General features: G+C 45.7%; 1 protein-coding gene across 1 annotated transcript; it reads left to right on the top strand.

Moving 5' to 3' along the window:
• The first annotated feature begins 277 nt into the window (after window positions 1-277).
• On the top strand, window positions 278-22,175 carry ATP8B1 (ATPase phospholipid transporting 8B1). Its single transcript, XM_088527893.1, has 27 exons — window positions 278-458; window positions 3,204-3,301; window positions 4,199-4,312; window positions 4,838-4,936; window positions 5,065-5,126; window positions 5,548-5,620; window positions 5,718-5,788; window positions 6,918-7,000; window positions 8,318-8,476; window positions 8,635-8,723; window positions 9,465-9,655; window positions 10,451-10,659; window positions 11,727-11,770; window positions 11,855-12,011; window positions 13,088-13,276; window positions 14,141-14,253; window positions 14,568-14,732; window positions 15,530-15,641; window positions 16,472-16,547; window positions 17,010-17,142; window positions 17,613-17,898; window positions 18,491-18,714; window positions 19,083-19,166; window positions 20,117-20,362; window positions 20,639-20,777; window positions 21,274-21,404; window positions 21,774-22,175. The coding sequence occupies exons 1-27, from the start codon at window positions 278-280 to the stop codon at window positions 22,173-22,175; spliced, it is 3,930 nt and encodes a 1,309-aa protein (XP_088384019.1).
• Window positions 22,176-22,237: the final 62 nt, after the last annotated feature.

Genomic DNA, 22,237 nt, shown 5'->3' with positions numbered 1-22,237 from the left:
CCATTAGAGATTTCCTACGTCAAGAAAATAGGATGCTCCTTTAATCTGTCACGTGAGCATTTATAATTACACATAGCAGAAAGTTAATGAAGGACTTGTTGTGCCTCATTGCTTTGAACTGTGTTTGAAAGGTCTGAGCTGCTCATGGAGACCTAGTTTTGAATGCGATTTTGCTGACAGATATTGACAGATTACATTTATGGAGACCTGGTTTCCACCACCTGCTACATGAACTCCTTCCTTTCCCTTCAGGAAAGGACCTTGGAGCGCCAGCAGAATGACCTCCGAAAGGGACTCGGAGACCACGTTCGATGAGGATTCCCAGCCCAACGACGAGGTGGTGCCGTACAGCGACGACGAGACGGAGGATGAGCTGGACGGCCAGCAGCCCGCGGTGGAGCCCGAGCAAAACCGCATCAACCGAGAAGCCGAGGAGAAGCGAGAGTCCCTTAAAAAAGGTAATGCTATGAGAGGCACCTCGTTTGGATAGAAAAGAGTTCTGAACTCATACGCCAAGCTGTGCACAGATCAATTTGGTTTTTGTATTTAATTTGTTAGAATGGGCTTGGAACGGATAGCTTACATAAACCTGCAGGGGAATAATGATGGTAATTCAGTGTAACACAGGTCAGTAAGCATATCAACTTATCTAGTCCCTAATGCAGACTGCGGGTGCCTGGAGAACTGCCTGGAGAGACCGTCCGTAGCCGTCTTCCCCACGGCCTGCGGATCCGGGCCTGCTCTGTTCAGTGCGCGGGTTTCCTTTTCCCAAGTCGTACACAAAGGAGATGTCAGCTCCATGCTAACCTCCAGCCTCAGGATTTCCTTTACCTGTAGGAGTTGCAGAGTAACAGAAAGTCAGACTGAGAAGGTACTTAAATCCACCAGGATCAGCCACCAAAAGAAGAACCAGGAGCCGGATCCCTTTGGCATGGCTTAGCCCTGCCATTCCTGACCTTTGTGCGGGAACAGTCTGCAACTTCCCTAACTGCTTTTTTTGTCCTTGTTCCAGTGCAGTTACTTTATTCCCTTTACATATGTAAGGATTCTTTCTTTCTGTTTATGTGCCAGTGGGGGACAACCGAGGACCTTTTGTTTTGTAACCACCTATTACATATTCATAGCCTTTTTTTTCCTTCTTTTTCTTTTTAAATTGAGGTGATCTAGCCTGTTGGATAAACACAACTTGTTTAGTTTATCATCACCTGGGCTTCTCCTTAAGGCTGTTGTCTTTTTCTACTTTTTGATCAGATACTTTACTTTGTGGGCAAACAGTAACCCAAACTATACTTTGTCACCTACTGTAAGCAGCAAGGGGAGAAAAAAAAAGGAAACCAAAATGCAACAGAACCTCCTACACATTTGATTTCTCTTTCAGAAGTCGAACATGCCCTTTCTCCTTATCCAAGTGAAACTGGAGAGAGTCTAAAGTCAATGAGATGAATTTTGATTCTACCCTCCAAAATTCAATCTAACCATAAAACTCTTTTATCTCTACAGTTAATCTGTTACCGAATTATTATCCAAAATAAGGAAGAGAGGTAGGGAGATGAGGATTCCCCTTGAGCTCCCAGGCTGGTCAAAAGCTTTAAGGAAGTAGGAGCTTTTTGCCACTCCATAAACCACTATCCTAATTATAAGAGTTTATGGACAGTTGGCAAATCTTTATTTTCTTGAGATTCTTTCTAATGTTCTTTTCTCTCTTTTCTCATTACTAGCTAATTTTCTGGCATAAATTCATAAATTGCAGAATTTTCAGACCCATTGACTGTTCAGTGGGTAGTTATCTTTAGGTAGCACAGCAAAAATAGCAGCCTGTTCATTCAGCCAAAATGATCTTCCCCTCATGTTCCTTCGAGGATGATGAATTATTGATCCATCTTCCCAAATATTGGTATTAATATAACTTTTAACTAGTCTAAAGTAATTTTGTGGGTTTTTCTCTATGGAGATTGTATTTTAAAGCTAATTATCTGCTTCTTGATTTGACATGCTGAGGTTTATCAATGCTGTGACATTTTTATGAACACTGAATGAACATTTTAAAGAAATGTTCTTGTAGCAGTTTCTAATATTCTTCAGATCTGCCGTTTTGGTAAAATTTAGTCATTTTTGGGTGGCCCCGAAGCGCTGCCCAGCCTGCAAGCAACGTGGCAGAAAGCAAGGTCGTGCCACGAGAGCCAAGGGCTTGCTCCTGGATCTGCCCAAAGGAACTTGCTTCGCCTGTTGGATGGGGGAAAACAACCAGGCTTGGCCCGGGCTGGAGGTTCCGTTCCCCAAGGCTGGGGGCAGCCTGTGGTCCGCTCCGTGCCGCAGGAGCGGATCCGCGTTTCCTTCCTGGGCGGAAAATCCTGCTCAGACAAAAGTCTCTGCATCCCAATAAACCCCATTTAAAGGCAGCGCTCATGGGACTTGCCCAAGGCACCTTGAGGTGGGGGTAGAAGGTTTGCTGGGAGGGTTTCCAGAACCATCCCCATAGGAATGTTGTGTGTCAAGTCTGGCCTTAAGTGCCAAATACTGAGGGGGCAGGAGGGGACGGGAGGGCTTAGCTGTTTCCAGGGGATTTTACAGCCCATGGTCAGGAACTTCTGAAGACTTTTGCTGGCATCGTTTGTGTAGTTTTATTAAATCTTGCAGCAAAATGCAATTCGTATTTCCATGCTTTCAAGCAATAGAACAAAATTGATGGCTGGGGAAATAAAACAAACTCTTTAGATTTTAACCTTTTTTGCAATTGTAAATGAAACAATTGCACAATAGGATTTTGCAATTTTATTTTTCCAAAGATGTATCCTTACATTTGAGAAAAGCCTGAGAAACCCTGTTTTGGGTACCTAGGGGCTAGCAGGTATTAACAAAAGCAAACCAGAAGAGAGGAAAGAATGGAATTTCATATGACTAAGTGTTACTCTGGTAACTTTTCAGTACCTCAGAGAACTTTCAATTTGTTATCAGTACCTGTGACTGTATTGTAGTTGTTAATAATTGTTAAGCATAATCGCTAATAATTGCTAAAGGCAACCTGGAAAATTCTTGAAAACCTTCTTTAGACAATGTATGAAAAAAGTAGGTAGTCTCATGTACTTTCAGTTGGAAGCGTCTTGCAAAGATGGGCTTTGAAAGGAAATCTAAAATGGGCAAACTTGGTTCGTTCTCTTTAGAGCATTGGGTATTATTGACCCCTTCTGCCTCGTCTCTTCCAGACTGCAGCTGGCAGGTTAGAGCAAACGATCGGCTCTTCCATGAGCAGCCCTGCTTTAAGAGAACCGTGTTCCTGTGCTTCAAAAAAAGCAAATATGCAGTAAGTTTTTTTATTATTTTAAGCTGATCGGGATGAATGCTTTGCTAATCTCCGTGTGGCGCTTTCAACAACTCTCGATTGGTTCAAAAACCACATTTTCCTCAGGTTTGCCACAAAGGTCAGGAAGCATTACTGATTTCAGTTTTATGAGTGGAAAATCAAGATGTCAGGGGAATTTTTTAAAATGAGACAGAGAGTTAGAAGCCAGGGTCTTTTATCCAAATTCTGAATTTTATCTCCTCAGCTATAGGTGTTACGAGCACCCAAATAGGTGTTTTCTCGTTATCTTTCATATAAAAATCTAACATTAATATTAAGCAGTTATCCTGATCGAGCTAGACTGGGAACAGTCTTAAAAATTGGGCATGTCCAGTCATTTAAACACAGTGGTAGCGTTCTGGTTTGGGTTACGTCCCCATTCTAAGGTCACCTGTTTATGATCAAGGCGACGTTTTTATCTCATCTCTCAAGACAAAAGCTTGTGTTAGCTTTTGGTTTAGCCTGTGTTTTCACGTGGTCCTGGCTGGTAGTGATGGGCAATAGCAGCGTGGGGTTCCCTGTGGCCCGGCCTGGTTTCTGGAGGCCACGGCGATACCTGCTCCGAGGAGCTGGAGCAGTGTGGGCTGCTTCAGGCAAAGGCCTGAACATTTAATGATAAAACTTGTACAAGTGCAGCTGTTCCTAGAATGGAAATCCCTTAGGCTTGGACTTGTGCCTTTGTTTCACTGAGACAGCAACCCACATTAAACTGTTCAGGAAAGGAACAACTCTAACTGTGCTAATATAGAAATGATTTGACGAGAAAAATGCATTACTTGGAAATAGGCATTGCACATTTGTGAAGAAGAATCAATTCATGTATCTCTGTTGTGAATGACATTTGATTTTCTTCAACAGGGAAACTCAATTAAGACATACAAGTACAACCTAATCACTTTTTTACCACTGAATCTGTGTGAGCAGTTCAAAAGAGCAGCCAACTTCTATTTCCTTGTTCTTCTTATTTTACAGGTGAGATATATTTTACATGGAGACATTTTTAAGAGTCAAGTGAGTTTGAGGTGCCTATATCCTAAGCTAAATACTTACGACACAATATGTTGCTATCCTATCATATTGCAAGACTCTTCACAGGGAACTGTATTTCAATATTGTAGAAATTAAGGGCATATTAATAAAAATCTGGAACATGACAGCTTTTATTCCTTACTTGTTTTTTTTTATCATATAGGATAAGCTATTTACATAGTTCATGAATTTTGTAAGGAAAAGATGTTCCTTTTGGTTCTTTCTCTGCAAAACATGATGGCTTTCAATTCCCATTAATGAATCAGACATGTCAACACAAAATGTAAATTATTACAATTATTGCATGGTCAAGCTTGTCCTGACAGGTTTGCGCATCTTCACAACCCAACCTAGAATTCTCTCTGATACGTTGGCTTTCTTTGTTGCAAGTCAGTTGACTCTTAATGTCTCTCATTAACATGATAGTAATCCTGTATTGAGCAGATTTTATTTATTTGTTTCTTGTAGACGATTCCCCAGATAACAACTCTTTCATGGTATACAACACTGGTGCCCTTACTCCTGGTGCTGGGAATAACTGCAGCCAAAGACCTAGTGGATGACATTGTAAGAAACGTGTTTTGTAAATATTACTAAAAGCAAAATAAACCTTTTTTCTTTTTTTTTTACTTTTTTTTCCCCAAATTGTGCTTACTGCACATGCAGTGAGTACGTTCTCTGCTCCTCCGTTTCAGGCTTGCCACAGGATGGACAGTGAGGTTAATAACAGGACGTGTGAAGTAATCAAGGATGGAAGGTTTGTGCTGTTCCCTGCAGGCTTCGCAATGGTGTTTGTTGCCCTGTTGCTAAGTTTCATCACAGATCTGAGCTATAGATGACTGAAATCTCAGCTGCTTTCTCCATGCTTCTGCACATGTTTGTGTGACAACTGGAATTGGAGGATAATTGCCTAAAAGAGTCATTTAAATTCAGTTCTGTGGCACTAAAGCTGTGCTAAGAGCAACTTTCTGGAGAGAAGGTTGTCAATTTACATGTATGTGGAAAGGGAAAATAAGATGTAGGTTTAGATCCCAACTTGCACTTTCCAGTAAGGAAAAACACAGCTTACACTTAAGATACAGTGTCTTGTACTAAGGAAGTTTCAAAATTTTAAGCCTTATTACGTGCGTATTGTTTTAGATGAGGCAGTAATGAACACTAAACTATCTTCGTGTTAGGTTCAAAAACACAAAATGGAAAGATATTAAAGTTGGAGATGTCATTCGTCTGAAGAAAAATACTTTTGTTCCTGTAAGTAGTTTAGACATGCCTTTGTCTTATGTTTCTACAGAGATCTTTGCAAATATTGACTTGGATTTGTTTGTTGTGTATTTGTTTGTTTTACTAGGCTGATATATTGCTGCTATCCAGCTCAGAACCAAACAGTCTGTGCTACATAGAGACAGCTGAACTAGATGGGTAAGGTTCTTTTTCAGGACTTATGTTTATTTTTGGCCTCTCAATAAAAGAGCAAAAAGTGTGTGTTTCAGAAATACGCAGTTTTAAAGCAGTGAAATTATTTTGAAGACAAAGGTACAATTATTTTCTTCATCTCAATCTCCATTGATAATGTCAGCCCCTAAGACTCTGTCCGATCTTCATGGATAATGTTAGTCCCTAAATCTCTATGCCAAGAAGCAATGAAGAGGTTAATGGCAAAGCACTGGTACGCGAGGCGAGTGGAATGAGGGACCCTGTGCACAAGCTGTGCCCCACGGGAGCTGGCTGGCAGCACTGCAGAGCCACTGCCAATCCTCTCCTAAGGGCTGTGCACATAGGGGAGTCCCAGGTGCCTGGAAAATGGGAAGTATTGCACCCATCTCCTGAAAGAGCAAAAGGAGGATGAGGAAACTGGAAACAAGGCGGCCTCACTTGAGTTCCTGGAAAGGTTATGGGACAGAGACTGTGACATTCCAAATTATGGAATAGTATAAATCTTCTTGTCTCTGTCAAAATGCTTTGGAATGTTCATTTAGTTCATGTTGTCAGAGAAGCTCCTCCTGAATTTCTTTTAGAAAAGTTTCTAATGAAACGGACTTCACCTAATGAGGTAAAAAGTTGTTTTTTTTCCTAAATGAGCAGTAACTTCCTCCCTTAGCCTTAATGATCTTACAGACTAACATAACTTCATGCAAAGCAAGGATCCCTTTGAGTTTGTAAATATGCTTGATCTTTACTGAGCTTTTAACAATGTCACTTATTAAATATTGTGTGGATAACCATTGCCTCAAACTTAAGTATTCCATTGGTAAAACAGTGATTCCAGGAAGCTTCACCTATTTCTGGTGAGCAGAAGTAAAGGTGTGCTGCACTGTAAGATTCCAGTTATGAAGAAAAACAACTAAACTATTTTAGAACTAATCCTGTAGTTCTTGAATGTTTCATATTAATAAATGATTGCATTTGCGAATGTATGACCTTGCCATTGCTTCACATTAGAAGGTTGTTATCTGTGGCATGTTGCTTTGCTGCTTAATTTCTTCTTATGTTTTTTCTCTCCTGTATCTGTATTTCTTATTGAAATGACCTTTTTATCCTTTCTTCTTAGTGAGACTAACTTAAAATTCAAAATGGCGCTTGAGGTAACGGATAGATATCTTCAAGAAGAAAGTGCAATGGCAGCCTTCGATGGTTTGTACAGTTGTGTTTTATGCTTACAGCTATCCAGATGTTGCTCGAGCACTTCATAGTACACGTACATGAAACATGGGTGCGGGTTAAGGTTCATGTGATCTGGAGTTAGCAGTTTCTTGCCATTTGTCACCATGCAGTGTAAATTATGCAAGGAAATTGTTTGGGTTGCTGGGCAAAATGCTCAACAAAATGCAGAACGTCTGAAGATGAGATCTATGTTGCCAATAGGCTCTGACACATTTTCCTATCTCTTTTCTTTGGAAAAGTGCTGTATGTTTGCTGCTCTCCTTTCCATGTTTACCATTAGCGTCCAGCCGCGTTCTGTGTGTGCGCTGAAACCTGCCAGGGAGGAATCCATTCTCCTGCTGAGACTGGGAAGAAAGTTTTGTCTCAAGATCATTTGTTTAGCAATCTTAAACTTAAAACCGCTCCAAAGAAAAGGAAAAAAAAGCTGTTGGGGAGCTGTGGCTGTTGAGTGGTCCTGTATTTTACTCCCTCTTGCCCATCCACCCGTCGTGATTGGAGACAGGGCTCTGGGCTAGAGAATCCACTGCTTTGACCTGCAGCTGCCATTCTGAGTGCCTCTGCAGCAACCTGAACTTCCCTTGTTGTTTTACCTTTTAAATGCTTTGTTTGTTTGTTTGTTTTTTATGAGATAGAATTTTGATATGACAAGTGAAGCTTGAACCAAAAATTTACAATGAGCTTGATTTTGGGAGTGTAAATGCAAACATATAGCACCAAGTGACCGATCTTGACAGTGGGAATAGTGCCAGTCCTAAAAGTCAAAGTCAAATGTCACTTCCTTAGCCAAAATATTCACAGATATCTGAATAAACAGCGATATATTTTATCAAGTTTGTAAGAAGGGTGGTGGAATAAAAGGCCAGCCTGGAACAGTGTGGTTTGGATGCTCTGTCCCTGTTGGACCCTTGTTGGTAAATCTTCCATGGCAAAATAATCTGGAATGCTGGTACTCCTGCCTGTGTGCAGGCCCCTGTTAGACTTGGGACCGTTAAGGGAAAGGTGTTATGAGTTAATGCTGTGCTGCTATGGTGCAGAAATGCATTCTTTCTGCTGTTCAGTCCAGAAAGAAAATACCACTGAAGATGCCATATTTAAAACGACAGCAACACAGTACTGAATATTTGTGCATCCCATTTTTCAATGGTTTCAAGAAATGGTTCATTCACAACAGTTGGGTTTTGCATGCAAAAATGCATGGAGTAAAATTCCTTGTATAGTAGGCACAAATTGATACAGTTTTATTAAATCAATGTATACTAAACATGATCATCTCCTGCAAATTTTTAGGTCTGATTGAATGTGAAGAACCTAATAACCGCCTGGATAAGTTTGCAGGAACATTATTCTGGAGAAACATGAGTTATCCGCTGGATGCTGATAAGATTTTGCTACGTGGATGCAAAATCAGGAATACAGACTTCTGCCATGGAGTGGTCATATTTGCAGGTATTTATGAAATGAACACCTGTAGCATTTCCTGCTGGAAGGGTGTCCTACGAAGTGACATGACATCCTTCACTTATAAGCCGTGGCTGTATTTTATGTCCCAGTCTTATAAGATAGTAGTAATAACACTTACTTGCATGCAATTTTATTTATTTTAGGCGCTGATACAAAAATAATGAAAAATAGTGGAAAGACCAGATTTAAAAGGACACAGATTGACTCCCTTATGAACTACATGGTTTATACTGTAAGCCTTTTTGTTTAAAATCCAGCTGTTTGAGAGCACTTTAAGTGAGCAAACTGAATGAACGCAAGTTGAGGAAACTTCCTTGGTTTTTATTTTTCGTTTGTTTTAGTATGTTCCCACTTTGTTTGAACCTCGGCAGCTGGGCTCAAGGACTCTCAAAAGCTGTGTAGCTGTTAGTGAAACCTGTGACCCTGCGCTGCGTGTGTAGGCCGCCTACACAGTGCAAATAAATGCTTCCAAACAGACTAGCAGGTGCCTCTCACTGTTTCCACTAAACCACTGGCTAAAGAACTGGACTTGGATCCTGTCCACAGACACCTTCAGCCCGGAAGGGTTTTCCTCCGGGACAAGCAGCCTTGGAATAGCAGTGTCCTCCAATCTGTGTCCCTTGTGGGAAGTCACACGTGAGAATGAAGTGATGCCCGGGGACGGGGAAAGAGGAAAAGCAGCCAGAGTGTCACCAAGGCCTGGGATTAGCTCAGTTGTCACTGATTCTGCCCCTGCTCCAAAGACATTCACGTACCCTGTGCGCTGCCTGCCTAAATACGTGTAAAGAAGTAAATGTAGTTTGCAGAATGGACTAAAATGAAAACCCTGTATGAGAATATTGTTTGGGGAAAATTTTCTTCCCTTCTATTTACTTATAAAGAAATTGAATATTTTATCTTGAACATGAGATTGGGAATTAGGTCTAGCCGACGTGTTGGGGTGTCACAGGCTCCCTCCGTGTGTGTGTTGCAGATTTTTGTCTTCCTCATCCTGCTGTCTGCTGGCCTTGCCATCGGACACACGTACTGGGAGCAGCAGGTTGGCAACTCCTCCTGGTACCTGTACGACGGGGAGGACTACAGCCCTCCTTACCGCGGCTTCCTGAATTTCTGGGGCTATATCATCGTTCTGAACGCCATGGTTCCCATCTCCCTGTATGTGAGGTACGTAAATACCATTGCCTTTAAGTAGCTGACTTGATGAGAGTTGAATTAGCTTCAGACAGAGCTTCATGTTGGTAGGAAAGCAGTTAATTCTGCCTTCACTTAATGCCCTGTAATGCAGTTTTACTGGAAAGTTGTTGAATTTGCTCGCTGTCTTTACTGGAATCTCAGAAGGTGAGCTATGCTGTATTATTTGTTTGTTGAAAATCATGATCCTTGGCTCAGAATTTAAGGATATCAAGCTGTTCTTACAATGTTGAGTGTATTTGTTTTATACTTTGAATAGTGAAAATTTGTTGACATCAGAAAAAAAAATGCAGGATTTATCCTGTCACTATTTAACTTGTTTAGTTTTACGGGCAAGCACAGAAGAAACTACGTTTAAAATAAAATTAAAATGAAACATCATATAGTCACAGTCTATGTGTCAGAGGAAAGGCCTGCCTTGCTGTCCTGTCAAGGTCAGCAGCATTTGCAGCAGGATTGTGTAAATGGCACTTTTGCACTTGCTCTTGCACGTGCTGGTGCTGCACCGTCGTTCCCTTGCACTCGCAGGGCAGCTGGGGCTGTCACCAGTTACTGCACTGTGGAGCTGCTAGTTTGAGTCCTTAGTTCAGCCCGTGCAGGGCCAGGCTGCTCTGTAACGTCATGGTCAATGTTACCTTAAATACCTGGGCTACGTAAGCAATTTGAATCCCTGAAAATGCAGTCAGAGCTCCCTGGATCTGATAGAGTGCAATTATTTTGAAACACAAGATGATGTGGGAAGTAAGAACTTTGTTTTGTTTCATTTAGCGTCGAAGTGATTCGCTTGGGCCAAAGCTATTTTATAGACTGGGATCTGCAAATGTATTACCCCGAAAAGGATATAGCTGCAAAAGCCAGAACCACCAAACTAAACGAACAGCTTGGACAAATCCACTACATATTCTCTGATAAGACAGGAACACTTACACAGAACGTCATGACATTTAAAAAATGTTGCATTAATGGACAAAGATACGGTAAGTCTATGCCACGACGGCAGCGCTCTATAATAAAAAAAACAATTTTCAATTTCAACAGCAAATACCAAGTGAATTCTGCTGCTAGCAGCATGAGTGAATTGACACTGGGATTCCCAGTGAGCCAGGTGAAGCTTTTCTCTTCTCTCAAACTTGCGTGTGGATGCAAAGCACAGGGGAATGTCAGCAGCGACTGAGGGAAGTGGAAAATTGTCCTGGTTTTGCTCTCCTGGAGAAAGGAGGAGGCAGACACCGACCCTCTTAGGATGTTCCAGTGATCATAGGAGGCTCTGCACTCGTGTCCCTGGCCCGAGTGGCAGCTGGGGCAGAAATGCTGCCCATGTGAGTTCTCATTTGCTACAGGAACGTATGCTGAAACCTTAAAAGTTCCTACATAGCTTTGCTGGCAGCCTCTGAGGCGTTTCTCATTTTTAGCCTAAAAAAATGAGTAGAAATTTAATTAACGCCTGTTCAGGAGGAGTCTATATGTGAAATGAGGTATGTGTGACTTCAGTTTCAGCTCAGCTTCCATGGAAGCCCTCAAATGAATCCAGATAATTAAATCAAGGTGTTGGCTTTCCACTGTTAGCCCCTTTATAAAGGGCCCGATGGGAAACCTTCCAGGAGAAGACTTAGAAATTTACACAGGGCTTTCCCTTTGGAAGAAACCCTCCTCGGCCAAAAATGATTTAGAAACGAGCAAGAAAGGATAATGAGAGCTGGCTTTTGTTTTGGTGTTTTAGTTCTATTTCCAAGCTGGTTTGGTTTTTAGCATTTAAAATACACAGAGAACATACTTCAAAACTGCACTGTAGGGCGATCAGCGCAAACAGCAAGGAACGCAGTGTGGTAATGACACGTTTTTTCAAACAACCTGCCTCTGAAGACAGAGGTTCAGCCTCTGACAGTGAGAATTGCCCTAGAGCAGCATAGCTGTTTTATGACAATCCACACGCTTCCTGTGGAGGGAGGTACCCGAGCATGGTGAGTACCTCCGCGGTTCAGCTGGGGTGCCCCGGCGCGGAGCTCCGCGCAGGACCCCAGGGCGCTGCTGCTCTGTGTTGCAGGGGACGGCCGGGACGCAGCGGGGCGGCCGCGGGGCCAGGCCCAGGTAGGTGCGGGCTCCCTCCCCGCGCGCGGCCGCGGGAGCGCCCGGCACGCCGCCACTCGCCCTCCCTGTGCTCCTTCTGCCCAGCGAGTCGATCTCAGCTGGAACGTGTATGCAGACGGAAAGCTCTCCTTCTACGATCACTACCTCATAGAGCAGATAAAAGCCGGGAAGGATCCCGACATTCGGCAGTTCTTCTTCGTGCTTGCCATTTGCCACACGGTCATGGCTGATGTTTCTGATGGTGAGTATTTTCCTGGGGGAAAGGGAAACAACAGTCTGAATCCAGGTGCACATGCAGGAGGTCAAAACCGAATGTGGATCACAGGGGTGGGAGGGAATGTTAGGCTGTTCTTTTAGATTAAACAACAGCAAGGCCCAGCGGAATTCCCTGCGATGAATTTATCTGCCTCGTTACGGTAGGAGGACTCTCTTTATGGCGATCACCATTTTGGTAAATATGTATCTTAGCAGCAGACTTAGAAAGGTAGTGGAGCTGCTTATACAGAGGTCCTGTATTTTCTGATTTTTAAACCTCTCTTTAAATATGGATCTGCTTAGAATCTCAAAAGCATGAACCCTGAATAAAATGAAAATGCCCCTAGCATAACCTTTCATCCCACAAACCCTTGTTGCAAGTACTTTTGGAGACCTGTTCTTTTCAGCGTGGTGAAAAGAAGTGTTTTCAGTGTGAGAGTTTCGTGCAGTTACTCGTTAAGTGCTGCTCCACAGACATGTGAATTTGTGTATGTCTGTTCTGAGAGTATCTGCAACAGGTTGCCAAGCTGAATAATGAAAATATGACAGCAAGTAAATGTAAAGGTGAGCAGCTAGGGGAGAAGGGTGAGAGTGGAAGGATGAAAGATTCAGTTAAAACATATTGACACAAGGGAAGCGGAGTATCGTTTTGGGGGGTTCTTTGGCTGTCTTTTTGTGAGATCTTTCTGAAGCCAACATTTCTTCTCCTTTGTTGTTCCTGCGTACTTTTTTCTCCCCACTCTGTTATGTTTGGTGTCTGTGTCCAAGGGTTCGTGTTTTCAAGTTTCCTTTCAAAATGCTTACATGAAGGAACTGAGCCGTGCAGACACCCAGATGGTGGTTGTGATGGAGGGAGGAGTTGGTGGCCTGGCCGCGTCGCGGGCGCTGGGCTCCGTTGCCCCCGCGCTCCGTTCCGCTGCTCCGGACGGGGAAGCTGGGCGCTGCGTGTGCAGCACACGGGTATTTTGGGGAGTGAATCCGGAGCTCTTGCTGAGCGCAGCAGCCCTGTCGTGCTCCAGGATTCCCCGGCTCCCTTCTCCCTGCGCTCTCTCCATGACACAGGTCAGCTCAACTATCAAGCAGCCTCCCCGGATGAAGGGGCCTTGGTTACAGCAGCCAGGAACTTTGGCTACGTTTTTCTTTCACGAACACAAAACACCATCACTATAAGCGAGATGGGGGTTGAAAGAACCTACGATGTCCTTGCTATCTTGGACTTCAACAGCGACAGGAAACGAATGTCTGTCATCGGTAAGTTGATTTATAAGACCTCTTGCAGAAAGGTTTGCAGACTAGTTGTGCATTGTGATCATCTGGGGTTTGACTCCTGTGTGTCTAACCCGCTCAGCTGGCCACTGGGAGGCCACAGCCAGCCACGTGTCAGCAACGGGCTCGTGTAGCTCCTTAGCAGGGGTAGAAATTGGGGGAGCCGAAGGCGATGCGCATTTTGTAGGTGGAAAAGTAAATGCAAGGAAAGGTGGGGTCGGGTTCTGCTGTGTGGCATGGGCCTGCTATGGATTTTAATCTGCATGGATGTGGTTGGCAAAAGAGGCTTTGCAAGTATTTGGGAATGTGTTTGCTATCCTGTTGGTGATCAAGCATGGCCTCTGCTGAAGACAGCCTTAGGTCCCCTTAGGAGCATGAAGAAATGTGTCCCCTTTCCCCCAGAGGACAAATTGCTTGTCCATGGTGTTTCCTCTAGCTATAGCTATAGGAATTAGGTTTGTAGGCTGGGGTGTGAATAGCTTTTAAGTTTTGGTTTTAATTACTGTTAAAGAACTCTATCTTGAATCAATTTGGGATGGAAACGTTTTCATTATTTCATTTTGCACCACCTCTCTAGTGTATGTCTCTCCACAGCTTTTGTGGGTGAGATGTTACTATTACATGAACCATCATGAAAAGCAAAATTATTGAGAATTCAAGCATCTTTTCCCCTCCTGAAAAGGAAAAGGATGTGTAGCTGAACTCTGTTAAGAGATGATGCACTAGAAAGGAACAGGATCTTGTGGTTTTGATATTTAACAACATGAGACTAGAACATCTAACTCCAAACAGTTGCTCCATCTAGATTGCTCTAACGTTTTGTCCCACTGCTTATATTTTACTCAACAGTAAGAGAATCTGAGGGGAACATCAGGCTCTACTGCAAGGGAGCAGATACAGTCATTTACGAGCGCCTGCACCCGAGGAATCTGAAGAGAGAAGTTACAGAAGAAGCGCTGGATGTATGTTTGCAATTTATATGCTGTTTTATAATAACATCTTGAATTCGTTTCTAGCCATAATCTCATTTTATTCATCTCATTTCTCTAAGCCACTAGAACAAATGCAGGCCCATAACTGCTAGTGGCAAATACCCCAAATCACTAAACTTTACCCTGTTTCTCACTTCTCTCTTTAATCTTTCAGTTCAGGCTCCCTTGCACAGTTGGATGTGTTTGATCAGACTCTCCACTAATGCTTGTTATCTGAACTGTGATGTTTGGTTTCAAGGTGAAGGGGTTTGTTTTGTGGATGTGCTTTTTTTGTTCCTTCTCAGGTTTTTGCAAACGAGACTCTTAGGACACTCTGCCTCTGCTATAAAGACATTAGTCATGATGAATTTGAAGCGTGGAATAAAAAGTTCCTGGTGGCGAGTGCAGCTATAACTAACCGGGATGAAGCTCTGGATAAAGTGTATGAGGAAATAGAAAAGAACCTCATTGTAAGTAAAACTTTGGGGGTCTTTTGTTTGTCTGTTTTCTTCTTACATTAGCAGAACAGATGTTCTGAGAATAGATTTGTGTTGCTTTTTGATTGAGGTCTTTTGAGTATGTTATTGACCACATCAAACTCTAGAGAACTTAACAGAATGAAAGAAAATAGGATACTTTCAGCTGATTAGGTATTTATTTATACCATGTCTTGCTCTTCTCTATTATTCTTTAATGGACAGGTTCATTTCCAGGCTATGACAAGATGTTTTTAGAAAATAACAAAAACAAAAAACTTACTACTCGTTTGCTCAGGCCTGGGGTGATTTTAGTAAGCATTTCTGCTCTGAGTCAGCTCCCGTTTGCCACAGGGTTTGTTTATTTCGTTTAAAGACTGAATATAGTGTCGTGCATGATACAAGAGTGAACAGAGCAAACAGTGTGATCCAGAGTAACAGATCCTACAAAAAACACAGGTTTCCTATATTGGTTACGTTTTGATAAGCAAAACCTGTAAAACCACATATTGGTGTTTGGGAGTAAAGCTGTCTTTTAACTGCATCTAAATTAAACTTTTCCTGTTGAGAAACCCCCTGCTCTGAACCGTATCCTGTATAGGTGCCTGCTCTATGGTGTTGAGAGAATTGTGCTCAATATTTGAGAGTGTTTTGGTGCTCCTAAAGAAACGCTTATCCAGTTTATAACACTTTCTGCTTCGATACGGAGCAGTTTCATTCACCTCTTTATCTGCAATCAGTTTTGTATGCATGCTTCTTCTACTAACTGTTGTGCTGCATCTAACTGACAGCTCCTTGGAGCGACAGCTATTGAAGACAAACTGCAGGATGGAGTTCCAGAAACAATTAACAAGCTTTCCAAAGCGGGCATTAAAATCTGGGTGCTCACTGGCGACAAAAAAGGTGGGTTCACTTACTGCCAAAGAGCTAGCAAAAGCCACATAATAGCTAGAAGATAAACAATTACAAAATGGAAACAAGGCTTTTGTTTTTAGAAAAGCTTTGTATGAAAGTAACTGAAAACTGGAGGAATTTCTACAGTATGTGCAGTATTTCTTGCCAGGGGTTCCCAACCCAGAGCTTGCTAGAAGGGTGTCCATGTAATTCGTGCTCCTTCAGCATATCAACCCAGAGGGCTGGTTTTGTGACTGTTTTCTGCAGGGAATACCCAGCCATAGCCCTTCCCAGAGCGGAATTCCCACAGGACACCGTGCCTGCAGCCCCGGGCCTTTCCCAGAGCGGAATTCCCATGGGACACCGTGCCTGCAGCTCCGGGCCTTTCCCAAAGCAGAATTCCCACAGGACACCGTGCCTGCAGCCCTGGACACGCTGGCCCTGCCGCCGGCAGCGCCTCCCTGCCCACGCGGGTGAAGCCAGGGCTGCCTCCGCACGTCGCTCCTGTTCCGTGCGCTCCGTGCTGCTGTGGCCCTGGAACCTCTCTGACTCATGCTGTAAATGGGGATATTTTCCTTTTAAGCTGCAGCTCAAAGCATAAAATCTCTTTAAACACAGGTCTTGTTCTGCTGGAAAGAGCTAACAGGTGCTTCTGCTGAACAGATTTTTATATTCACATGATTTTTATATTCACCTACACTGTGGAAATGGAAGGGAACTCTTCATGCTTAAGCACAAGTTTAAAATCTACTTAGGTACTTCCAGCTGCTCCCAACAGTAACTCATTACAGAATTTTAAGTAGATACTTTCTCCTCTTTCTTCATTTCTTTAACTGTAGAAACTGCTGAAAATATTGGATTCTCTTGTGAACTCTTAACAGATGAAACAACAGTCTGCTACGGAGAAGATATAAGGCAAGTGAAAAGCCCAAAGGATTTCTCATGCGGGAGCTAAAAATGTTTGATTTTCAAAATCATCCCAATAGCAACATTGGTTCCTCATGCAGTGATTCTTAGTGAACTGAACTGCATTTGCAGGCGGGTGTCAGGGGATAGACATGGAGGGGTGGGCAGGGTGCTCAGCCCAGGGAAGGGCTCCCACGTGGGAGAGGAACGTGTGTCACAAACGGCCCTGACCCGTTCTTTAGGAATGGCAAGTGACTGAACTCTTCCTCATTTGAAAAACAGCAGAGATACTGATTTGATGTGACTCTCTCTTCGCTGCTGCTCTGGCACTGCCTAGAGTTATCACATAATAAATAGCAAAAAGTTCTTGTAGCATTTTTTTTTCTTACAGATTTCTGGTCTAGAATTGACCTATCCTAGTTTAAAGTTTATCCTTGAATTTTCTGTGATGGTGTCTGCCTCTCTTTGCAGCGCCCTTCTTCAAACAAGGCTGGAGAACCAGAGGAACAGAGCAGGCTCCAGCACCCATTCCTCCCTGAGGATGAACGAGCCGTTCTTCCAGCGCGGCAGAGATCGGGCTTTGATAATCACTGGCTCCTGGCTGGTAGGTGTGAAAGAGGCTCTCCCGTGTGTGGGCATTGGGGCCAGGAGTGGCAGCGCTCACAGTGCTTGGCATGTGCTTGGCATGTGCTTGGCATGTGCTTAGTGCGGTCACGCTGCCCTCGGGACAGGGGACATAGACAGCGAGGTTTTAAATATCAGAATGTTTTTCCAAAGTGGATGAGCTAATTCACTCATCTCCTCTCAGAAGAGCAGCTCTCAGAAGAAACTCAAGCTCTGTGAGACGTGTAGTGATGCTCAATACAGTTGATTTGACAACTTGATTTTGTTCATCTCAGCAATACATTTTGTTCCTTGCTCCTTTGCTCTTTGTCGTTCCTCTGCACGAGCACATTATGAAAATGCTAGAAAGGGGGCAGAATGAACCGAAATGTGTGTGTGGGGCTGTGTGTGTTAAGGCAGTGCTTAGAGAGCCATTTGAAATGCAGCATATTTCTGTCTGGGGTTCCACAGAACGAAATCCTGCTAGAGAAGAAAAAGAAGAAAAAGAAACTTAAATTGAAATTCCCCAAGACAGCAGAAGAGAAATACAAGCAGATGGAGAAGAGAAGAAGGGCTGAGGCTAACAAGGAGCAGCAACAGAAGAACTTTGTGGATTTGGCGTGTGAGTGCAGGGCGGTGATCTGCTGCCGAGTGACACCCAAGCAGAAGGCCATGGTGGTGGAGCTGGTGAAGAAGTACCAGAAAGCTGTGACCCTGGCTATTGGCGATGGTGCCAACGATGTCAACATGATTAAAAGTGAGTGAGCGATGAAGTTTGTTTCCGTGGGAAACATCCTTTCTGGGAGCTCTTCTGCAGTCTTGCTGCCATTAAGGTGTTAAGGAGAAACTGGAATTTACCTCCCTACCCGTGTTAGCTTTACTGTGTGTGCTCTGCGGGTGTGTGTGCTTTCCCTTTCTGAGGAAACCCTCTGTTTTTACTGAAATGCTGACATTCTAGCTTTCTCTGTAGACATTCCCCGAGAAGGGACATGGGGCATCCCTTGCTGTGTTGTGGGTTACCAAAGCGTAATGGAATAAAAGGCAGAACAGGAGCTTTGCCGTCCTGTGCTCAGAGGCATTCTCCATGCTGTGCTGCAGCTGGTGCCTCTGGAAACGCTCCTTGGAAAACCATCCATTGACAGGGAATGTCTATCCGTGAGCTGCCTGGTCAGCTCGTTGCGGGGGTGCAGTCTTGTCTCGTCCCTTAGTGCTGTCAGTCCCATTGCCCTTTCTCTCCTTCCCTTGTCTCCCACGTCCATTCCCATGCAGCGAGTGTTCAGCCAAGGGCTCCGCGTGGCTCCCTTGTCCCTCGTGTGTCCCCGCTCATTGCCCTGTGTGTTCCCTGCCAGCTGCGCACGTCGGCGTGGGCATCAGCGGCCAGGAGGGCACGCAGGCCGTCATGTCCAGCGACTACGCGCTGGGCCAGTTCCGCCACCTGCAGAGGCTGCTGCTGGTCCACGGCCGCTGGTCCTACATACGGATGTGCAAGTTCCTCAGATTCTTCTTCTACAAAAACTTCGCCTTTACGCTAGCCCACATCTGGTACTCGTTTTTTAATGGCTTTTCTGCCCAGGTAAGAGACATACCCATGTTTAATACCAACGGGCAGATCTTCCTTTTGGCCAGTGCAGAATAGCAAAAGTTTAACCTGGGGAGTGATGGGAGCCTGAAGTTGACGTGAACAGACTTAAAGCCAGGAACTTGTGCCAGAGACTAGGTAATAACTGCTAAACCAGTTAGGGGTCTTGTGGGGAGTGAAGCAGTTTAGTGCAGATCAGAAATGGCTTTCCCAGAACTCGGGCCTTGGTGCTGCTTGCCTTTTGGGGAAGCATTGAGACGGGTAATTTAATGCGGTTCTAGAGTGTGGATATTCTCAGGAGTTAGAAGGAAACAGTGTAATCAAAAGGAAATAGCGAGCAGTGGAGTTTCCCTTTCTTGCAGACAGCCTATGAGGACTGGTTCATCACGCTGTACAACGTGCTGTACACGAGCCTCCCCGTGCTGCTCGTGGGCTTGCTGGACCAGGTACGTGCCACGCTCTCGGGGTGAACGCAGGGCATCCAGTGTTACGCTGCAGCCCAGCTGCTTGCCTTGTTTCACATACAAGGCTTCCTTTGGCTTTGCTTGTTTAATTTTCTTTTAAAAGTATTCCTCTTGCCTCCTCAGCATGTATGGTCACAAAAGACAGCAAGCAGGGGACTGCTGAAATCCCCCGAGTGAAGCAGTCAGAGGTGGTCAGTGCTACCACTGTGTGTTAGGAATCCTGGCACTTGCCTGCCGTGTGGTGTGGAGGCTCCTGGGAAGGGCAGGGCTGGCCCTGGTGGCAGGGAACACGCTGCCCGCTCGCCCCGTGTGCCCGTGCAGGCAGTGACAGCCGTGGGTGCCTCGGGGCTGCCGGTGCGTCCTGGGGCGCCGCGCTGGGTTTCGTTCGGTGGGACACGTGCTGGGGCCTTCGCTGCTCCTTTTTCCAAACGGGGCTTGCCAGCTGATGGGGTGATCAATGTTTCTGCTTGCTTGTGGGATTAAAGCTGCAGCAAATCCAGCAGTGCATTAAGCTGTCCCCTGGGCGTGCGTTGGAGACTCCAGCGCGGGTGTGCAGTGCCAGCACGAGCATTGTGCTCACGGTGCACGGGGAGGACCTGCACAGTGTGTGGCTGGAAGGAGAACACGGCCGTGATGTCCTTGTCCTCAGATAGCGAGTTAAAAACCCAGAAACCGTGGGAGCAGCTCGTTCTGTGGCCTTGGCTCTTCCTGGGAGCAGGATCTTCCGCAGGGTAACGCGGGCAGCCCCAGTGCTACCGGGAAGGGGACGGAGCCGCGTCCGTGGGGCGCTGCAGCTTCCAGGCCGCGCTGAGAACCGGCGAGTTGTGTCGTCCTGGGAGCCCCGCCGGGCTGCAGGGCCCAGCGGTGCCGCGGGGCAGCCGTGACCCGTGGCCTGGGTCCTGATGGCACCTCCTTGTGTTCCTCCTGCTCAGGATGTAAGCGACAGACTGAGCCTTCGCTTCCCTCGGCTCTACGTTCTGGGGCAGAAGGACTTGCTTTTTAACTACAGGAAATTCTTTGTGAGTTTGATACACGGAATTATAACTTCACTGATAATCTTCTTCATACCGTATGGAGCCTATCTTAAAAGCATGGGACAAGATGGAGAAGCACCTTCAGATTATCAGTCATTTGCTGTCACAACAGCGTCTTCTCTTATATTCGTCGTCAATTTTCAGGCAAGTAAGGTTGTTTTTGTGATCTCCGCTCTGAAAACACCTCTGGTCATGCTTCTGAATGCTTCTGCTGCAAATGTATCATATGCACAAAAGCATGGAAAGGCAGAGCCTTTGCCTTCTCTTTTCTCTTTTAAAGCTTTCTTTTTCAGACGGAGGGGTACTTGTGTGAGAGAAGACTTGACCAAAAAGTTGGCAGTGTGCAGAGTAATTGACATATGTTTTGGATCAATTAAATTATTTCTTCAGAGCATTTTTTTCCTCTTTTTTAACTTTCAGATTGGTTTGGATACATCTTACTGGACTTTCATTAACGCTTTCTCGGTGTTTGGGAGTATTGCCCTTTACTTTGGTATCACGTTTGACTTTCACAGCGCTGGAATCCATATTCTCTTTCCTTCTGCCTTCCAATTCACAGGTCAGTCATTATTTTTGGCACATCTTCCTGTCTCAGACAGCTTGGAGCACAACTGCTGCCAAAAGGTCATGGCATGAACTGCTCCCTTTGACAGTGGATGGTGGTGAACACTAACTCACTTTAAAGGAAGGATGGGGTTGATGTTTGGGGCCAGGTTGCTTTACTGGAGTAAACCTTTTCTTTTAATGAAAGTGAGCTGGGACTTGGCACAGCAGTGGGAGCTTGCGAATGAAAATCGAGTTAAAATTGGTGGGACAGCCTGAAATAAAGGGAGTCTGATCATCTCAGAGTAACTTGGTGACATGTGAAGCACATACCCTACCTGGCCCTGGCAGGTCAAAGCCCAAAGCAAAACAGAGCCAAATGCCAGCGAACGGGCACGCGAGGTCCCAGGGGAAACAGATGTGGGGTTTAGGGCGCTATCTATGTTTTATAACTGGTTTACTTGACCCTATCTTGTGTAAACTCCTAAACTGTTCTCTGCTCCTGTTCTTAGGAACTGCGCCCAACGCTCTGAGGCAGCCCTACCTTTGGCTGACCATGATTTTATCAGTTGCTGTTTGCTTACTGCCCGCTGTTGCGCTGCGTTTCTTATCGATAACAGTCTGGCCTTCAGAAAGCGATAGAGTAAGTGAAGTCCTGCGGCGCTTTGGTTAATTCGGTGTGTGTTTCCTCACGGGGTCCACTATTAGGGCAGATATTCAGAAACATTAAATAAGTGACTGTGCTCTAGGGGAAGTCACCGCGGGTCTGGAGGATTCGGCTCCTGGGAGCGGGGCGGCCCTGCCTCCCCACGGCCCGCAGCCCCCGGGGTGTTGTGCCCTGCAGAGCGCAGGGCGCTTTGGTGTGTTCATAGCCCGGGTACCCGCGGGCGGCTCGCTTCACCCGGCCACGCTCTGCTCTGCTCCGCAGGTGCAGCGCAGCCGCCCCGCGCGCGCGGCGCAGCCGCAGCAGGAGCAGCAGCAGCAGGAGGAGCAGCAGGAGGAGCAGCAGGAGGAGCAGCAGGAGCAGCAGCAGGAGCAGGAGCAGCAGCAGGAGCGCGGGCAGCGGCCGGGCGCGCTGCGCCGGGGCACGGCGGGGCGCCGCTCCGCGTACGCCTTCTCGCACCAGCGCGGCTACGCCGAGCTCATCGCGTCAGGACGCAGCCTGCGCCGCCGGCGCCCGCCGGCCCCCGGCTCCCCCGTGCCCCCCAGCGCCCTTGTACCCCCCGGCTCCCCCGTGCCCCCCGGCTCCCCCGTGCCCCGCAGCACCCTTGTACCCCCCGGCTCCCCCGTGCCCCCCGGCTCCCCCGTGCCCCCCAGCGCCCTTGTACCCCCCGGCTCCCCCGTGCCCCCCGGCTCCCCCGTGCCCCGCAGCGCCCTTGTACCCCCCGGCTCCCCCGTGTCCCGTGCACGCTGAGCTGCCCCGTGTGAGCGCGCAGGGAAACGGCACTGAACAAACTCAGGACTTGCTTTTTAACC

Source organism: Tinamus guttatus, unplaced genomic scaffold (assembly GCF_059628265.1).
Source record: "Tinamus guttatus ecotype Peru unplaced genomic scaffold, ASM5962826v1 Tinamus_guttatus_pri_ptg000293l, whole genome shotgun sequence".
Taxonomy (NCBI): domain Eukaryota; kingdom Metazoa; phylum Chordata; class Aves; order Tinamiformes; family Tinamidae; genus Tinamus; species Tinamus guttatus.
Note: the sequence above shows the minus strand (reverse complement) of the source record. Positions and strands in the feature narration are given on the sequence as shown.

Bases quoted from the DNA above. Each gene is read 5' to 3' on its own strand.
- ATP8B1 (XM_088527893.1), top strand. From the start codon at position 278: ATGACCTCCGAAAGGGACTCGGAGACCACGTTCGATGAGGATTCCCAG. The intron at 4,313-4,837 runs GTGAGATATATT...TGTTTCTTGTAG, and splicing joins TTGTTCTTCTTATTTTACAG to ACGATTCCCCAGATAACAAC. The intron at 14,254-14,567 runs GTATGTTTGCAA...GTTCCTTCTCAG, and splicing joins TTACAGAAGAAGCGCTGGAT to GTTTTTGCAAACGAGACTCT.